Source organism: Rhipicephalus sanguineus, chromosome 8, assembly GCF_013339695.2.
Source record: "Rhipicephalus sanguineus isolate Rsan-2018 chromosome 8, BIME_Rsan_1.4, whole genome shotgun sequence".
NCBI lineage: Eukaryota > Metazoa > Arthropoda > Arachnida > Ixodida > Ixodidae > Rhipicephalus > Rhipicephalus sanguineus.
This window is the reverse complement of record NC_051183.1, coordinates 93,967,494-93,981,728: the sequence shown is the minus strand read 5'-3', so window position 1 is coordinate 93,981,728 and position 14,235 is coordinate 93,967,494. Positions and strand designations below refer to the sequence as shown.

General features: G+C 42.9%; 1 protein-coding gene across 1 annotated transcript in view; it reads left to right on the top strand.

Annotated features, from left to right (window-relative positions):
* LOC119402905 (uncharacterized) overlaps window positions 1-14,235 on the top strand; it is a 47,931-nt gene that overhangs the window by 20,201 nt on the left and 13,495 nt on the right. The window contains exons 4-8 of the mRNA XM_049418309.1: window positions 1,483-1,594; window positions 4,255-4,367; window positions 7,362-7,400; window positions 8,342-8,377; window positions 12,134-12,279. Of these exons, the coding sequence (XP_049274266.1) occupies window positions 4,260-4,367; window positions 7,362-7,400; window positions 8,342-8,377; window positions 12,134-12,279 (329 nt within the window). The 5' untranslated portion in view covers window positions 1,483-1,594; window positions 4,255-4,259. The remainder of the gene's footprint in view (window positions 1-1,482; window positions 1,595-4,254; window positions 4,368-7,361; window positions 7,401-8,341; window positions 8,378-12,133; window positions 12,280-14,235) is intronic.

Below are 14,235 nucleotides of genomic sequence, written 5' to 3'. Positions count from 1 at the left end.
AACATAGGGGGTTCTCGAACGCGGCATTCGAGAGAAAAGTGTGTCGAACTCAACACTTCTGCGCCTGGAGACGCAAAGTGGTGATATAGCTCGACTTGGTGGCGCTTTTAACACATTTAGTGTTTTATGTCTAGATGGCGCCTCAGCGTTAGCGGGAATCTTCGCCTAAAAGACCACCATGGCACGCAGCGCGCTGTTTTAGAAAAGACGCTAACAGCGCTATACTAAAACAATGAAGTGCGCTTGTGAGTGTCCCTTTTGTGTCTCTGTCTTTTTTCGCGCAGTTTTCGTCGTGATGCATAAGACGTGCCTCAACGCCGTCAAATAAAGGCTACTGCCGAGCAGGAACAGTCTGAAAGCATATAGTAATCAGGCAGTGCTAGAATATGTGTATCGTGACTTTCAATGCCGGCAACGGTATACTGTGGGATTTATCCTGAGGGGTCTCTGGGAAGATGGGGATGAATACGGCGTCCTTGTTCCGGCTCCGGTGCAGCTTCATCTGCATTTACAAGAGACTGAGGATTAACTGAAAAAATGTTAGACTACAAGGGCTGCCAAACACGGTGCAGCTCGGAAAAAACGAGCGCTGTGATTTAAATAATATTGATATTAAAATAGCACCATAATATTGCACCGTAAGCGTTATTACTGAGCTCGTGGACATGATTTATATTATGCGCATTACTTATCTACACTATATGGATGACCACTTTAAAATACTAGCTGGCTGACAGTTGAGCATTAGCGACGACATTCAAGGAGCTACGAAAAGTATACATTTAGATCAGATTGTCTTACGGGTACTCATAAAAGGTTACGATTTTCCGGCATACATTTTCGCATTTGTGTTCGAGCAACGCTATCGTGAACATTTGCAATTCTTGCTTGTCCGGTAAATCCATATGGCATAGCGAACGCCACCACGTGGCGCCACGCTGCCCACGTTGCCGCGCGCTATTAACACCAGCTTCCGCTTGACCAACCCTTCACGACGCCATTTCCGAGGCCACGTGTAACTGTCATCGTAAGAGTAATAGTTAGGCCGCAGGTATAGAGAAAAGCTAATTCCATGTACAATTTCTCGATGTTACCAACTCAGCATGAAACTTGGACCAACCATGTGGAGCTGCGTTTTAAATGTATCGCTTAGAATGTTGCGCTTGAACCCTAATAACAATTATTTTGACGTTACGTTTGGAACAATTGTTTATTCCAGAGTTGTCTCTCACAAAATTCAATCCTTTTTTTGTGGTTCCTTGTAATAATAGTAGCAGAAGTGTCGTCGTGAAGGTGTGTGGCTTCGTTTGGTTTCGTATGGTTTCGTTTTCACTTCCAGTAGCAGTGAAACGTGCAGATTTCAACACGACGCTTCAGCAAAACACACGCGGACAACGTGCTTTTGTTATTCATGTTTAAGGAGACTATAACTGAATCACATAGACATTACATATCTTATATTAATGGCAATTACTGTTGCAGTGCTTGTACGAAGCCTTCAAACAATTTAACACGCCTGCAGACGCTGTGGTAGGTTACACTGACGTTATCTCCGAGCTTGTCAATGCTACGAACACCAAGAATTCAGAAGCGTGTAAGTATATACACGTGGCGTTTTTTGTTTTTGTTTTTCTTTCGAAAGAAGCCAAATGCACAAACCAAACCTGGACTAAATTTCACGGGAGCGCAAAGCGCGCCTGAGTATATATACCTTCTAAAACAGTTGGAATCATAATCAAGAAGGGGCAGTTCGTGATTGTAACGATGTTGTTAATTTTATCGCAAAATGTTGCTACACCGTACATTCGAATCGGTTTAGACTTGTTTTACGAGCTAATGCAAGCCCAAATGAAATGTTCTAATCTTTAAAAGCCGAATACAAACTTCACTGCTGAATACCGACGATAGTAGGCCACGTAGATTGTAGCTGCAATATAGATTTGAGGTATTTAGTAGGCAGGAACAGACTGGCAAATCAATTGTAGGAGCAGGCCCGACCATATTGCCAGTAGCCAAAAATTACGTTTTTCTCACTTGCAGTTAAAGTGAACTTTGATCTTCTGAAAAAAAAAACCGCCACGTATATTAGCGCATACATTTTACGTTGACGCATTTTAGCTTCGTCGTACGGAAGCCACCGCCATGTGTTGTCATTTGGCCTCGCCTTGAAGCCATCACGACCACCATGATTTCTTCGACACCTCGCCCTCGTGATTTCGAAGGAACACTGCGGCCCTCGAAGATGCGTCGGTCTCATGCGTATTACTTTCCACAGTTGTCCAATAACTGATGCCCCCTCCAGTGCGAGCTTGTCGGCGATCACCCGTTTGAGTTGGCAATCCGATGAGAACACTTAGTTGGGCGAGTCGGCATGCTTCTGTCTTGAACGAAGTAAAGGGCGCAAAAAACGAGGACGAGGAAAGGAACCCGTGTTTGCCGTCAGCGCCCATGTTTGGCCTTCCTTTGATCGTTTTTCGCGCTGTTTATTTCGTTGAAGATGGCAATGTGATCTTTTAGCGTGTTCACTTTCCATCTCACGTTGCCGCGTTTCATTGTTGACCTGTAAAATAAATGCATGAGCGTCGCTGTTATCTGCAGCAACTCAAGTGTTGCGCTGCTATGAACGTGGATAAAGGTACGAATCTCGGCATGGAGCACAGAAACAGTTAGAGGGAACATTGCACAATACCAACGAAAGAATGAATAAAAGAAAGAAAGAAAGAAAGAAAGAAAGAAAGAAAGAAAGAAAGAAAGAAAGAAAGAAAGAAAGAAAGAAAGAAAGAAAGAAAGAAAGAAATATGAGTAGTAGATGAAGCGCGCGCACGACGACCAGCATGGCTTACCCCCACGTTCCCGATTAGGGAAAGGCTCCCGAATTTTCGTAAGAGCGCTTTCAACATGCAGCCCTCATGTTGAGCAGCTGCTTACATGCGATGTGTGTTTTGGCAAAATATAGTGACATGATTTTCTTGGTTTCCAGCTTCCTAGCGACTCTGCGCGATGCCCCCCTTCTGCTGCGTACACGGAAACAAACTACGTATACAACCCCGGTAGCCATCCCTCTGTATTTTCTTTTATTTATTATTTTCACTCTCTATCTCTCTTTTGACACTACAGCCCATCTCAACAGTCCCATACTGTAAATTCTTTCCCTTCCCATTTCGGTGCCACCAGACCACTCAAGTAAGTATGCGCCACAGGATTTCGGCATGCCCCACTACCATGTACAGCAGGTTCGAGTGGGAAATGAAAACGGACATCTGAAAAAGAAAGAGAGAGAGAAAGAAAGAGATAGAAAAAGGAGAGAATGAGAGCGATAGAATGGAAGAAGAGAAAAATACAGCGAAATAAAGGAAATAAAAACACGAAAAGATAGAGAGACGGAGAAAAAGCATAGAAAGAGATAGAAAGAAACGGACAGGCATAATAGATAGGAGAAACGTAGAGCAAGAGAGGAATAAAGAGAAAGGAATAAAAGGAAAGAGGAAGAAGCAAAGAGAGATAGAACGAAAGGGAAGAAAGAGAGATGAAGGGAAAGAGCGAAAATCATAAAAGCATAGAGAAAGAAATAGAAACAAAGAAATAAAAAGAAACAGATGCAAGAAACAGAGAGAAAGAGAAAGAAATTTTTCGTTGCTCTTCTCGGGATCATACGGACGTTTTGTAATTCAGATGTTCAAAGATGTCATTTACATTGCGAAAAAGAGCAGAAAAGGTATCCAAACAGATTGTCCACGACACTGTGTATCATTTGCTGTGTCGTTCTGATGTCTAGTCTCCCGGTAAGTTAGCTATCCCATTACCTCTTCTTTAGTAAGTTGTCAGTGATATATAGCCACGTGGTTGTTACAGTGAGGAAAGGAAAATGCTGCCGGTAAAAATAAAAACGCCCTCTTGGGCCAACAGTTTCTTTAATATGGCGCACGACTGTGCGCAATCTTAAACAAACTGCAAACAATCGCGAAGCTTCCCTAACATGGCAGAGCGGCAAGCGCCGAGTGGTGCTAACTGTGTTTGTGGGTGAAGCCCGGATACATGAAAATAATAAAACTGAGAATGAGCACCAATATGTGTATGAATATAAAATGATACGTATGAGGCATGCCTATCAGTTATTCAAGTCTCTCACATTTTTATGCATGCCCTGTGTTTCCAATGTGCAAAACTAAATTATATACCGCATTGCCGCCGCTTGTTTGAAATGCTATGTATATCATATACGCAGTATAATACTGGTGCTTTCTCTTTCAACAGTGGCCATGGATTTAATCAACAGTGCTAAGCTAGTAAAAACCGATACCATAAAGCTGAGTCACTGTACTAAAGGAAACTTGAACCTCACATTGCCAACTACCCTCCTCGGTCAGGTAAGGGGTATGAAAATATATAGAAAAGATTCTCGATGCTCAAACATTTAGACGAATGCCGCCAATTCGAATGGCACGCGATGGAATTGAGAGTTCCTTACCATTAAATGAACTGTGCCGCTGCGATATGAACATCAGGTAGCGGCTGCGAAACACAATTTACGATGAGTCAATGAGAGGCTGATGTCGACGCCTTATGTGTACATTATGACATTAAGAATCAATCAATCAATCAATCAGTTAATTATCATGATATAAAAGAATGTTACAGGGAGTAAAATATACAGACGAGGGTCCCAAAGTACACGACTGCAACGGGACCCTCGGTGATGATTACAAATAAATAAAACAAGGATAAGCAGCTGTTAGAATCATAGAAACAATAGACGAAGCAGGATGAAAAACAAAAAGGCATGGAATCAAAAAACAAATAATGAATACAGTATAAAGCAACACAAAAAAGACCGATCAACTATTTAACAGGTGCTCTTTTAATGAGTTTTTAAATGAATTTAAAGAAACTACATTTTAGTGAAGTGGGCAAATTATTTCATATGGAGATGGTACAGAACAGAGAAGATGATTTACCATAGTTAGTATGAACCTTAGGAAGTAAAAAGTTATTGTTAGCCGCAAACCTGGTTGTGTTAGTATTAACTAACATCTTGGGATCAATAAAATTAGCAGAAAGTTGATTTCTTATTTGTTTGTGCAAATACATAATTAGATTAAATCGAAATAGGTTGCTAACAGTTAAGACGCTATTGCACTGAAGAAGGGGAACGGCGCTACTCTCGCGAGAGCAGTTAAAAATAGCGCGAAGAGCTCGATTTTGTAGATGTTGTGTGGATGAAAGATGACATTGGTAAGTATTCCCCCATGATGCGATGCAATAAAGTATATGAGAATGAATCAATGCGAAGTAAAGAGAAAGGAGTGCTTTATGAGAAAAATATGAGCGAGCTTTGAGTAATGCGCGAATGCCGAATGCTGCCGTTTTTCTAATGTGAGCAATATGAAGAGCGAAGGTAACGTTAGCATCGAGGTGCAACGCCAAGAAATGATACTCTGTCGCTGGCAGTGAATCAAATGAGAGTCAACTGTGATTGCTGGTGAGGAGTTTAACTTACGTTGAGCTGATCTGAAAAACCGTGAACTTAGATTTATTTGGATTAATAATTAAGAAATTTTCCCGGCACCACTTTGACACGCTACGAAGTACATCATTTAATTTATTAGTGAGGGTATCAATACATCTATCAGCAAAGGAAATGGTAGTATCGTCAGCATATAAAACGCAGTGAGCCATGTGTATAATGTCAAGAATGGTGGGCGCGCAAATACGTATCGCTGTAATGGAAATACCTCCTTAAAAATTATCGTCGCTATAGCCTGCGACAGAGCAGCACGACACGTAAAATGCACATAGCAGATTGACAGCTTGAACAATCTTAAACGACCGCCTTTCCGCACAGTCGAAGCTTTCTGGGGCATGTACATCTCCTATGTCAACTTTCCGAGCAGTGCTGTGCTTCTGCTCTTTGTCTTCGAACCTATTCTGGTCATTTATGGGGCCACTAAATAAGACATGTAGTTGTAAGCACTAAACGACGTGCCAAAATACTCGCTTTTCGGACAGTGTACATTCATGGGTGCATATATGTTAGTCAGTATTCTTGTTTTCTATCGAGCATAAATGAATAAATATACCAGTACAAGGCCATTCGACAAGACATATCAGTAGAACTAAACGGTAAACTTCACAGAACGAAGTACCGTATTGTGGTCTGAACGTCTACCTACACCGGTGGCGTAGATAAACATGTTTGGGTCAACAGCATAAGCACTATGTGTCTCTCGGTACGAGACTGTGTGGGAAGCACAGCAACATCAGCTGGTATTTCTTGATCGTACATGAAGCCCTTCTGGCCTGCTTTGTAGAACCAGTCATAAAAGGGCTCGCCTCCGATGAGCCTGTGGAACGGCAGTGGATCAACGAAAAACAGGACACAGCAGAGCACAGGACAAAAGGACAAACACGGGCCGTCTCTGTCCTTTTGCCCCGTGCTTCGCGCTGCTTCTCATTTTCTATGAACTTGTACCAACCGGCTCAAATAAGCACTTTGGTTCTGGATCAAATCCCTGAGGAACCAACGAATCTCGTCACGCAACGTCATGTCATTCATTTATTCATTTTGACTTTTCAAATCCACCGTATGCCCGCATGCGCGTTCATTTTGTCGAAGTGGCTATGTTGCTGAGTTGAAATCTTTCTTTCTAATCAGTCTTCGCGCTTCGTGGCGCTATGCTACTTGGCCTTCCTAAATATTTCTTTACATAAGTGGGTGACAGATTAGTGAACTGTCAGCGCGAATCACAGGATCCTGAATCAGTGAAACATGCGAAGAGCGATAGCTGGTGCAACACTTGCAGTGAGCACTCTATATATGTTGACACTTTACCGGCTCTTTCCAATGAAGAATAGCCTAATACGGTTACCTAACTGGTCGCCTAAAGCTATGTCTGAAACAGCATAAAAGCAGTGAATGCCTCAAAAGTGACATTATAACAGCGACCACTTAGCGCGAATCACAGGCTCCTCAGTCAGTGAAACATGCCAAGAGCGATAGCTAGTGCAACAGTTACAGTGAGCACTCCATATAAATTGACACTTTACCGGCGCTTTTACAATGAAGACGAGCCTAATTCTGTGACTTAACTGGTCGCCTTAAGCTGTGTATGAAACAGCATAAAAGCAGTGAATGCGTCAAAAGTAAAGTTATAACAGCGACCGCTTTAAAGGAACCACACAAGCAGTATCACTTTGCTAGTATAAAGTGTCCAGTAGTATCTGTTTGCTCCTAATGCAAAGGTTTACGCCGCTAAGTACAGAAACTGTATTTTAAGGAGACTTTTTACATTTATTCTCATGCATGCTTCTCACGTCTGAAGTTGCTTCAATCTGTATCATTTTTGGTGTTTTCACTCATGCAGTGTAGCACTGACCTTGGGACGAGTTGCAAGAAGTCAGCAGTAAGTTATGTTTTTATAAACGAAATGTTGTGTTCGACCGTTTTCACAAACGCACACAATGCAGTTCTTGACACCGTTGGCGTGTCCATCCGCAACATATTACTCAACTCAGAATACCTGTGTGTTCAATGTGCAAAAGATAACAGAAGTAGTAAAGAAATTGTATCACGTTGAGAACAATTTTTGCACGTTAAAATATTCTTGCCCGGCAGACCTTTTTAATGCGAGAACTAAAATTGTGCTTGCGTAGCTTGAAATACACTTAACGCTTAACATATGAACATATCGCCGAATGATTTTCCTTGTGCTCATGTCACCTCGTCAATGAAAAGAATATTTAGAATGTCGGATCTACGCGAGCACAAATTATTGCGGGAAAGTGAAACTCAGTGAATAAAATACGATGCTAGACGTTTTAGACGCGCTGTCAGGCATGCTCTGTGCAAAATTTTACTTGTTCTTATGCTATCATACGCAAAGCCCCAGAGCGACCCGCTGTCCCTTGCTTTCTTCATCCTGAGTATGGCGTGGCAAAATGCAGATCGGTGTTGCAGCACAGTTAGCGCCTAATGCACTACAACATCCATTCAAAAAGGCTCAGGCATAATTCTTCATCATCATCAGCAGCCGCATCAACTACGCTGTGTGCAGTCACGTAGATGCACACAGTGCCTAACAGAAGCGCAGTAGACACTTCATTGCTTCTCCAAATAATAATCAATTACGTTGATGAATGAATAATGAATGAATAAAAGAGCTATGTCTTAGGCTAATGCATAAAGAACTGTGTGAGTTTTCTTTCTTTAGGCCTTAATATTGCCACCGATCTGCACTTGTGCTAATTATTTCAATTCGAGTTCATTTACGAGTCGTAAAGTCGTGGAATATGTCAATGCAAATGTTTGCCCGAGTTTTAATTCTTTGTAATAACTCTATTTCAGACAAGCTTTGTGTCCCCGCTTGTATCGCTCGTAAAGGTGAGTGAAAGCCGATCTTCACATATCATGTATATTCCGCACCCCGCCGGTGGCTCAGTCAATGAAATTTCTAGGCGGTTTTTAGGGGCCTCTAATTATATAGGTGAACTTTTGGGATCACAAAAGTTTGTTGATCATTTTATGCTAGACAACATAATTCCAACATCCACTACTACATCATGAGGTAATATCTATACAAACGTTTCAACTTTCTTCGACAGTTGATGCTACATACGATGTCTAAGGAGTGCAATCGTATTCAAAATGCGCCGGGAAGCATGAGTGGCTTCACACGGTGTAGTAACATCCGCGATGGCGACATAAAAAAAAAGATTGCAAACTTATTTGGTCGTCGTGATCATTTCCGACGAAAAGCAAATAAATTCGGTATCAGTTTTCGAGCTAACTCCGCCTCGTTGTTGCGAGTAAATTGTGAGCATTTGAAGCAACATTTTTAATATTTCGGCCACATGGTAATGTAGAATATGTTATATAGTTCTAAACAGCTGGTAGGAGTAAGTTCTTAGATTAAGATGCTGCAAGTGTAATGTGTGATATTCGTGAAAATCTTTAAAAATTCTGACTAATCAGGATTTTCTCTATATAAATATATGCATAATAATTTTAGCTGAGTGCTACAGCCTTCGTACCGTATTTAATATTATGGCAGACATGTCACCTCCTGGAGTGCTTTGAAAGTGTTCCACGTGTGGTCCCAGAATGATCATTGGTACGAAATATTGAGAAACGCGGCTTTTCAGAAAAATCAGCTCAAGGAAAAGCAGTGAAAATTTCACGCGTGATACTGCGATGAAAATGCGCGCCATCAGCGTGTTCTTGCAACTTTCAAATGTCCCTGACAGCTTCAAGCAATTAAGTGCCCTCAAGAGCAGAATTTTTGTTCGGCAGCCTTTACTGTTCGAAAAGAGACCTTACTAATCATATTGCTATTCATCACATGTGCGCGTAATTTCAAAATGTTTAGTAGGTTTGCGGACTAGCTCTCTCTGAATGTTTTTATTACGGACTACTGTGAATACCGCGCTGGCGTGGACATTATCTCAGAGCATTTTTATTTGAATTCTAGCCAAAACAGCCTGAGTCACTCAATACAAAACCATCAAACTTCTGTGACAGTTCCAAGAAAAGTGCCATAAGTCAACCGTGCAAATCTATGAAAGTACTAGGTTGTATGCTTACGCAGAGTCGCCCCCTGTGTATTTTTCATGGCACAATATGCGATGACAGCAATGAAGAATGTTTTGTTAAGCGGTGTAGTAACCTAAAGTTATATAGACCGTCTGTTGCAATTTATTTATCCATTTGTGTTTACTGTTTAGGCAGTTGTCGAGTTTAAAACTCCACGTGTGGAGCTTCCGCGTCCCTATAATTACTACTGCACTAATCGTGCCTACAAAATTGACGCTATGATAATGCTACAACTGAATTTCCCTGGCAATAATTTAGTCTGCGATATAAAACATATTTTTCCCTTCAAGTTAGCTTGTTCTTTTTTCAAAGCTATTGCTTTTTTATTTGTATATCAAAACATGCGAAGGTAGGCGAACACTAGAGCCGGCTATTCCAACGTAATGATATCGGTATTGAAAAACACAAAAATTCAAAGAATACCTCTAAAGACAGATTCCAATACATAAAGGGTGGTCACACAAATTGAATGTTTCCATAACGCTAGCGAACACGCACAAATACTGAAGAAAGAGGCACAAGACAACCACTAGGTTTTAAATGATTTTTAATCGACATGAATGACAGATGTATAGTTTTCATTGCGGCCACGCAGCTGCATATGACACACAGTTTCTCAAAATAATTTCGCCGCCACCTATCTGTACCATCCGCTCACAAAGTTTTCTTGTTTACATATACCGGTTGTTCAAAGTTCAGCTTTATAGTTCTGTTAAAATTCACCACTGGCAAAAACGTGAAAACCGCCTTTGCAGATAAGTTATGTATCTAGGGGGACACAAAGCCAGAAAATATTTATCCCTGTCAGAGGTCCAATTACCTAAGATTGAATAATACACTTTTTTCATGAGTGCAGCAAGCGGTCATGTCTGTATTGAAAAGTGGGAGGCAGTCGCTTTTCTACACAGTTCCACTTGGAAGAATTCTTCTAGCATATTGGTACCCCGAGACAACCACAGTGACATCGCGCGACCTGCGGAAACAAGGACTCTAGATCGCATGTGAAAAGTGTGCAGTCATTGCATTCACCAGAAAGCCAATGTCCGATTACGGCATATAAATTAACGGGCAATTTGTGTCATCTAGCAGGAATCATGGGTTATAGGGTGTCATAAGCGACAAGGACGTGTCATTGACTCCAAACGTGAACTACGTGAAAAAGCCACTGGCTGATGTATGTCACTTGTTCAGGTTCCTTGCAGGAAAAACCTGGGAAGTGTCCGTACAGTACATGTTACAGCTGTACAGGGTATTTATTCAATTCCTGCGGTACAGCCTACCTGCAATATCCAATACTTGCAAAACTAACCTGGGTACGATCCAAAGCATCCAAGCACAGGCTCTTAGGATATGTCCTGCTGTACCCCTTGCACGTCGACGGCTGAAACCATTGCCATTGCTCAGGACTACTCGATCACGGCGCACATCACCGTTGAAACTATGCGTAGCTACCTTAGGCGATGCGTACCTACCTCAAGCAAACCCTTCGCACCACCTGGCGAGCCTCGCTGCTGAAAAGCCCCGCGCGACATTCAGTGCTACTGTCTGTGCGCATCGTGCATTGTTTACGTCAAGGTATAAGCGTGCGGCAACGCCCGTTTATGCTCCGTGATGCTGGAACCTTCCACAAGTATGTCTTACAATTCCAGAACGGCAGAAGAAATTAGTTACCTGTCCCGGCACTAAAACAATTGAACCTACTCTCCTTGCACGAAATTTACAGTAACCACGTATGCAACTCATTTCTGGATTGCTGCGTGGCAGTGTATACATGAGCAGGACCATAGCTTATCCTTTCACTGTGGAGTGCACACCTTGCCGCTTCTCTCCTCTAACGATGACGCTTTGAATGAGTGCATATGGAGTACCAATGTCTATTAAGCACTTGTTGATGCGTTCTTTGCGCGGGATTCGTCATATGATGTGCCCAGATGTACGTTAGCTACTCCAACTACCACAAAGGTTTAATTATGTGCATAGACTTTAGTCATCGGGAAGGAAATGCGCTTCTAGGCACCTTGGCCCATCCACGTTAAAAGGTGTACAAATAACAAACACCAATAGCCATTGCGCACGCGATCGTATATGAATGTGTAATAAACAATGAACTACACACGTTTCACTTTTGTGTTATACAGATTCCTATGGCAGAGGGATCAACAATGTTTTTATTGCAAAGTTCCCCGGTCCATGGTCTATCCTCCAAAATAACGTACACTCCACCACTTTTAAAAGATTCATGGTCATAATCAGTTTTGTTGCAAAGCGTGCCGTATTTCTATTTTTCGTTGAGCGTACGTGTTCGTCATTTTTTTTCTGTCGCATTGCTCAAAGCTTTTCTTTCTTTTCTCAGGTAGCACTCTAGCGCAGTCTGTACCTCAAAGCATGGGTCTTAATATCTGTAAAGTTTATCCATAGTCTAACGACCAGTGTAATGCGGATCAATAAATAGCGTAGCAACTCCGATCTCGGTCGTCTGTTCAGGATAACTGAGACTTTCGTGCTTTTTACAGTGATACGTAACTTTTCGACAAATCTTATCCACAGTGCCTCGTGGGAAATGCACTTCCTAGTGCTCCACAAGAGAAGGTCATCGCCCTCGTCTGCGACCTTGCTAACAGCACTAAAACCAAATCTTTCGAACGTCTTCCGCTGTGGCTCGGCGTATACGATATCCAGAGAAAGTTGTGTAAGTATGCATTCTTACTAATGCAAGTTTCAATAGAGCAAGGGACGAAGACCTTTGCAAGATGGTCACGAGAGAAACATATGTGTGACGGGAAAACATTCGTCTTCCACTTATGGTATACTCCGTTTCATAAATCGGGTGGAACGCTGTGGAAGCAGTGCAAGAAGTTTGGTCCGCAAAGTGGGCAAGTCCGTGCGTCTCGCGCTTAGATTTCACCGTTGTAAGCGCGGACCCCGCAATCAGGTTCCGGCTGCGCGCCACCACAACTGATTTCGGAGGTCACAATACGAAAACAAAAAGACGCTAAGCGATCTAGGACAACTTATCGACAAACATGCCCCGTCACGGTGGTCTAGTGGTTATGGCGCTCGACTGCTGACCCGAAGGTCGCGGGATCTAATCCCGGCCGCGGCGGCTGCATTTTCGATGGAGGTGAAAATGTTTGAGGCCCGTGTACTTAGATTAGGAGCACGTTAAAGAACCCCAGGTGGTCGAAATTTCCGGAGCCCTCCACTGCGGCGTCTCTCATAATCATATCATGGTTTTGGGACGTTAAACCCCAGATATTATTATTATTATCGACAAACGTGTAAATAACTGGCTTTGTTTATTTCTAAGGCACAAAGCATCTTCATTTATTACTCAGTCTGAGCACATTGCGGGTGGTGAAATTATTGAACTCTTTCTTGGTGGGAATGTATGTACTGAAAGAAGTCTCACTCCCCTCCATGGAGGAAGGAAAAACTAAGGAGAGGCCCTGACGTCACATTCGTGAAGCCTCCACATCGCAAACACCCGCATTGCCTCCTAGCGAAGGCGCAGCGAAACATTTCGCGACTTCCGTCTCGATGTTTGCAAGCGCATGCGCGCATCGCGAAACTTTGCAGCCTTTTTGTTTGTTTGTTTGTTTTTTGCCGTGCGAGCGGTGTAGTCGATTCACGCATGCTGCTCTTTGTGTGTGTTCTTTAGGAAAGCTACGCAATGCCCAGCTGTTGCGTATACCCGGTGCAAATCGCGTGCACGCGGACAGTACCGGGTGCCACTTTTCATGTGTACGTATACGTTCGCTTCATTGCTGATCACTAAGGCATGGTATTTGCGTGCGAAGCTCTCGGATGTGCGCTCTGTTGCTTGTTACTCATTCTGTCAACTCAGAACTCATGTGAACTTTTATTTTTGGCGTCTGACGCGCGGTACATAACATGCGCTGAAGGCATCGTACGTTTTAGAGGCTGTGTCGTTCAACGAAAGGGCTATAAACTTTTGTTGTTATTATCGGACTACGTGATGTATGTATTGTTCGGTGTGCGCTCGCTGCGTGCTTGTGTTGTGTGCGCACTGGAATTACAAACTTTACGTGCACGATCGCCTATACAATTCAGCGGTGTCCTCTTTTCGACGTGAAGTTACGTCAACTATAGGTTGGCGTTGCGCCGCAACCGCTAATCGGGCAATCGGGCTACGAGAACGGAAAAGAGAGATCTAACGCCCAGTAGAAACGCGTAAGTCACTGCTAGGTGAGTTCGAATACAATGATGCAGGGGCTGAATGTTTTTGATTACGGCACGTACCGGTACTTTCTGTACTGTTGCACAAAAACGCTCGCTCGGGCCTGCCACGCACGAACAGCCTGGTAAGCGTCTGCTTGCAACGTTTTACTACGTGCAAACCGCACAATACGCGCTAAGTTTACGCCGGGACTACAAATCTGAGCAGAAGCGAACCACCGCGGAGAGCACGCCGCGGGGCGTCTGCTGTTTTGTTTGCCCCATACCGGTTTGTTTGCCCCATAAATCTGACGTCACTTCCGCCACACTTTTCGCAATGCATTGGGATACGATAGGGCCTCTCCTGAGTTTTCCTTCCTCCATGCTCCCCTCCATAGCATTGCGCCTGACCTGTGAAACTGAGTATCAAGTCTGTAGAAGCACTTGCATGCGATATCAATATCAGAGGCAGG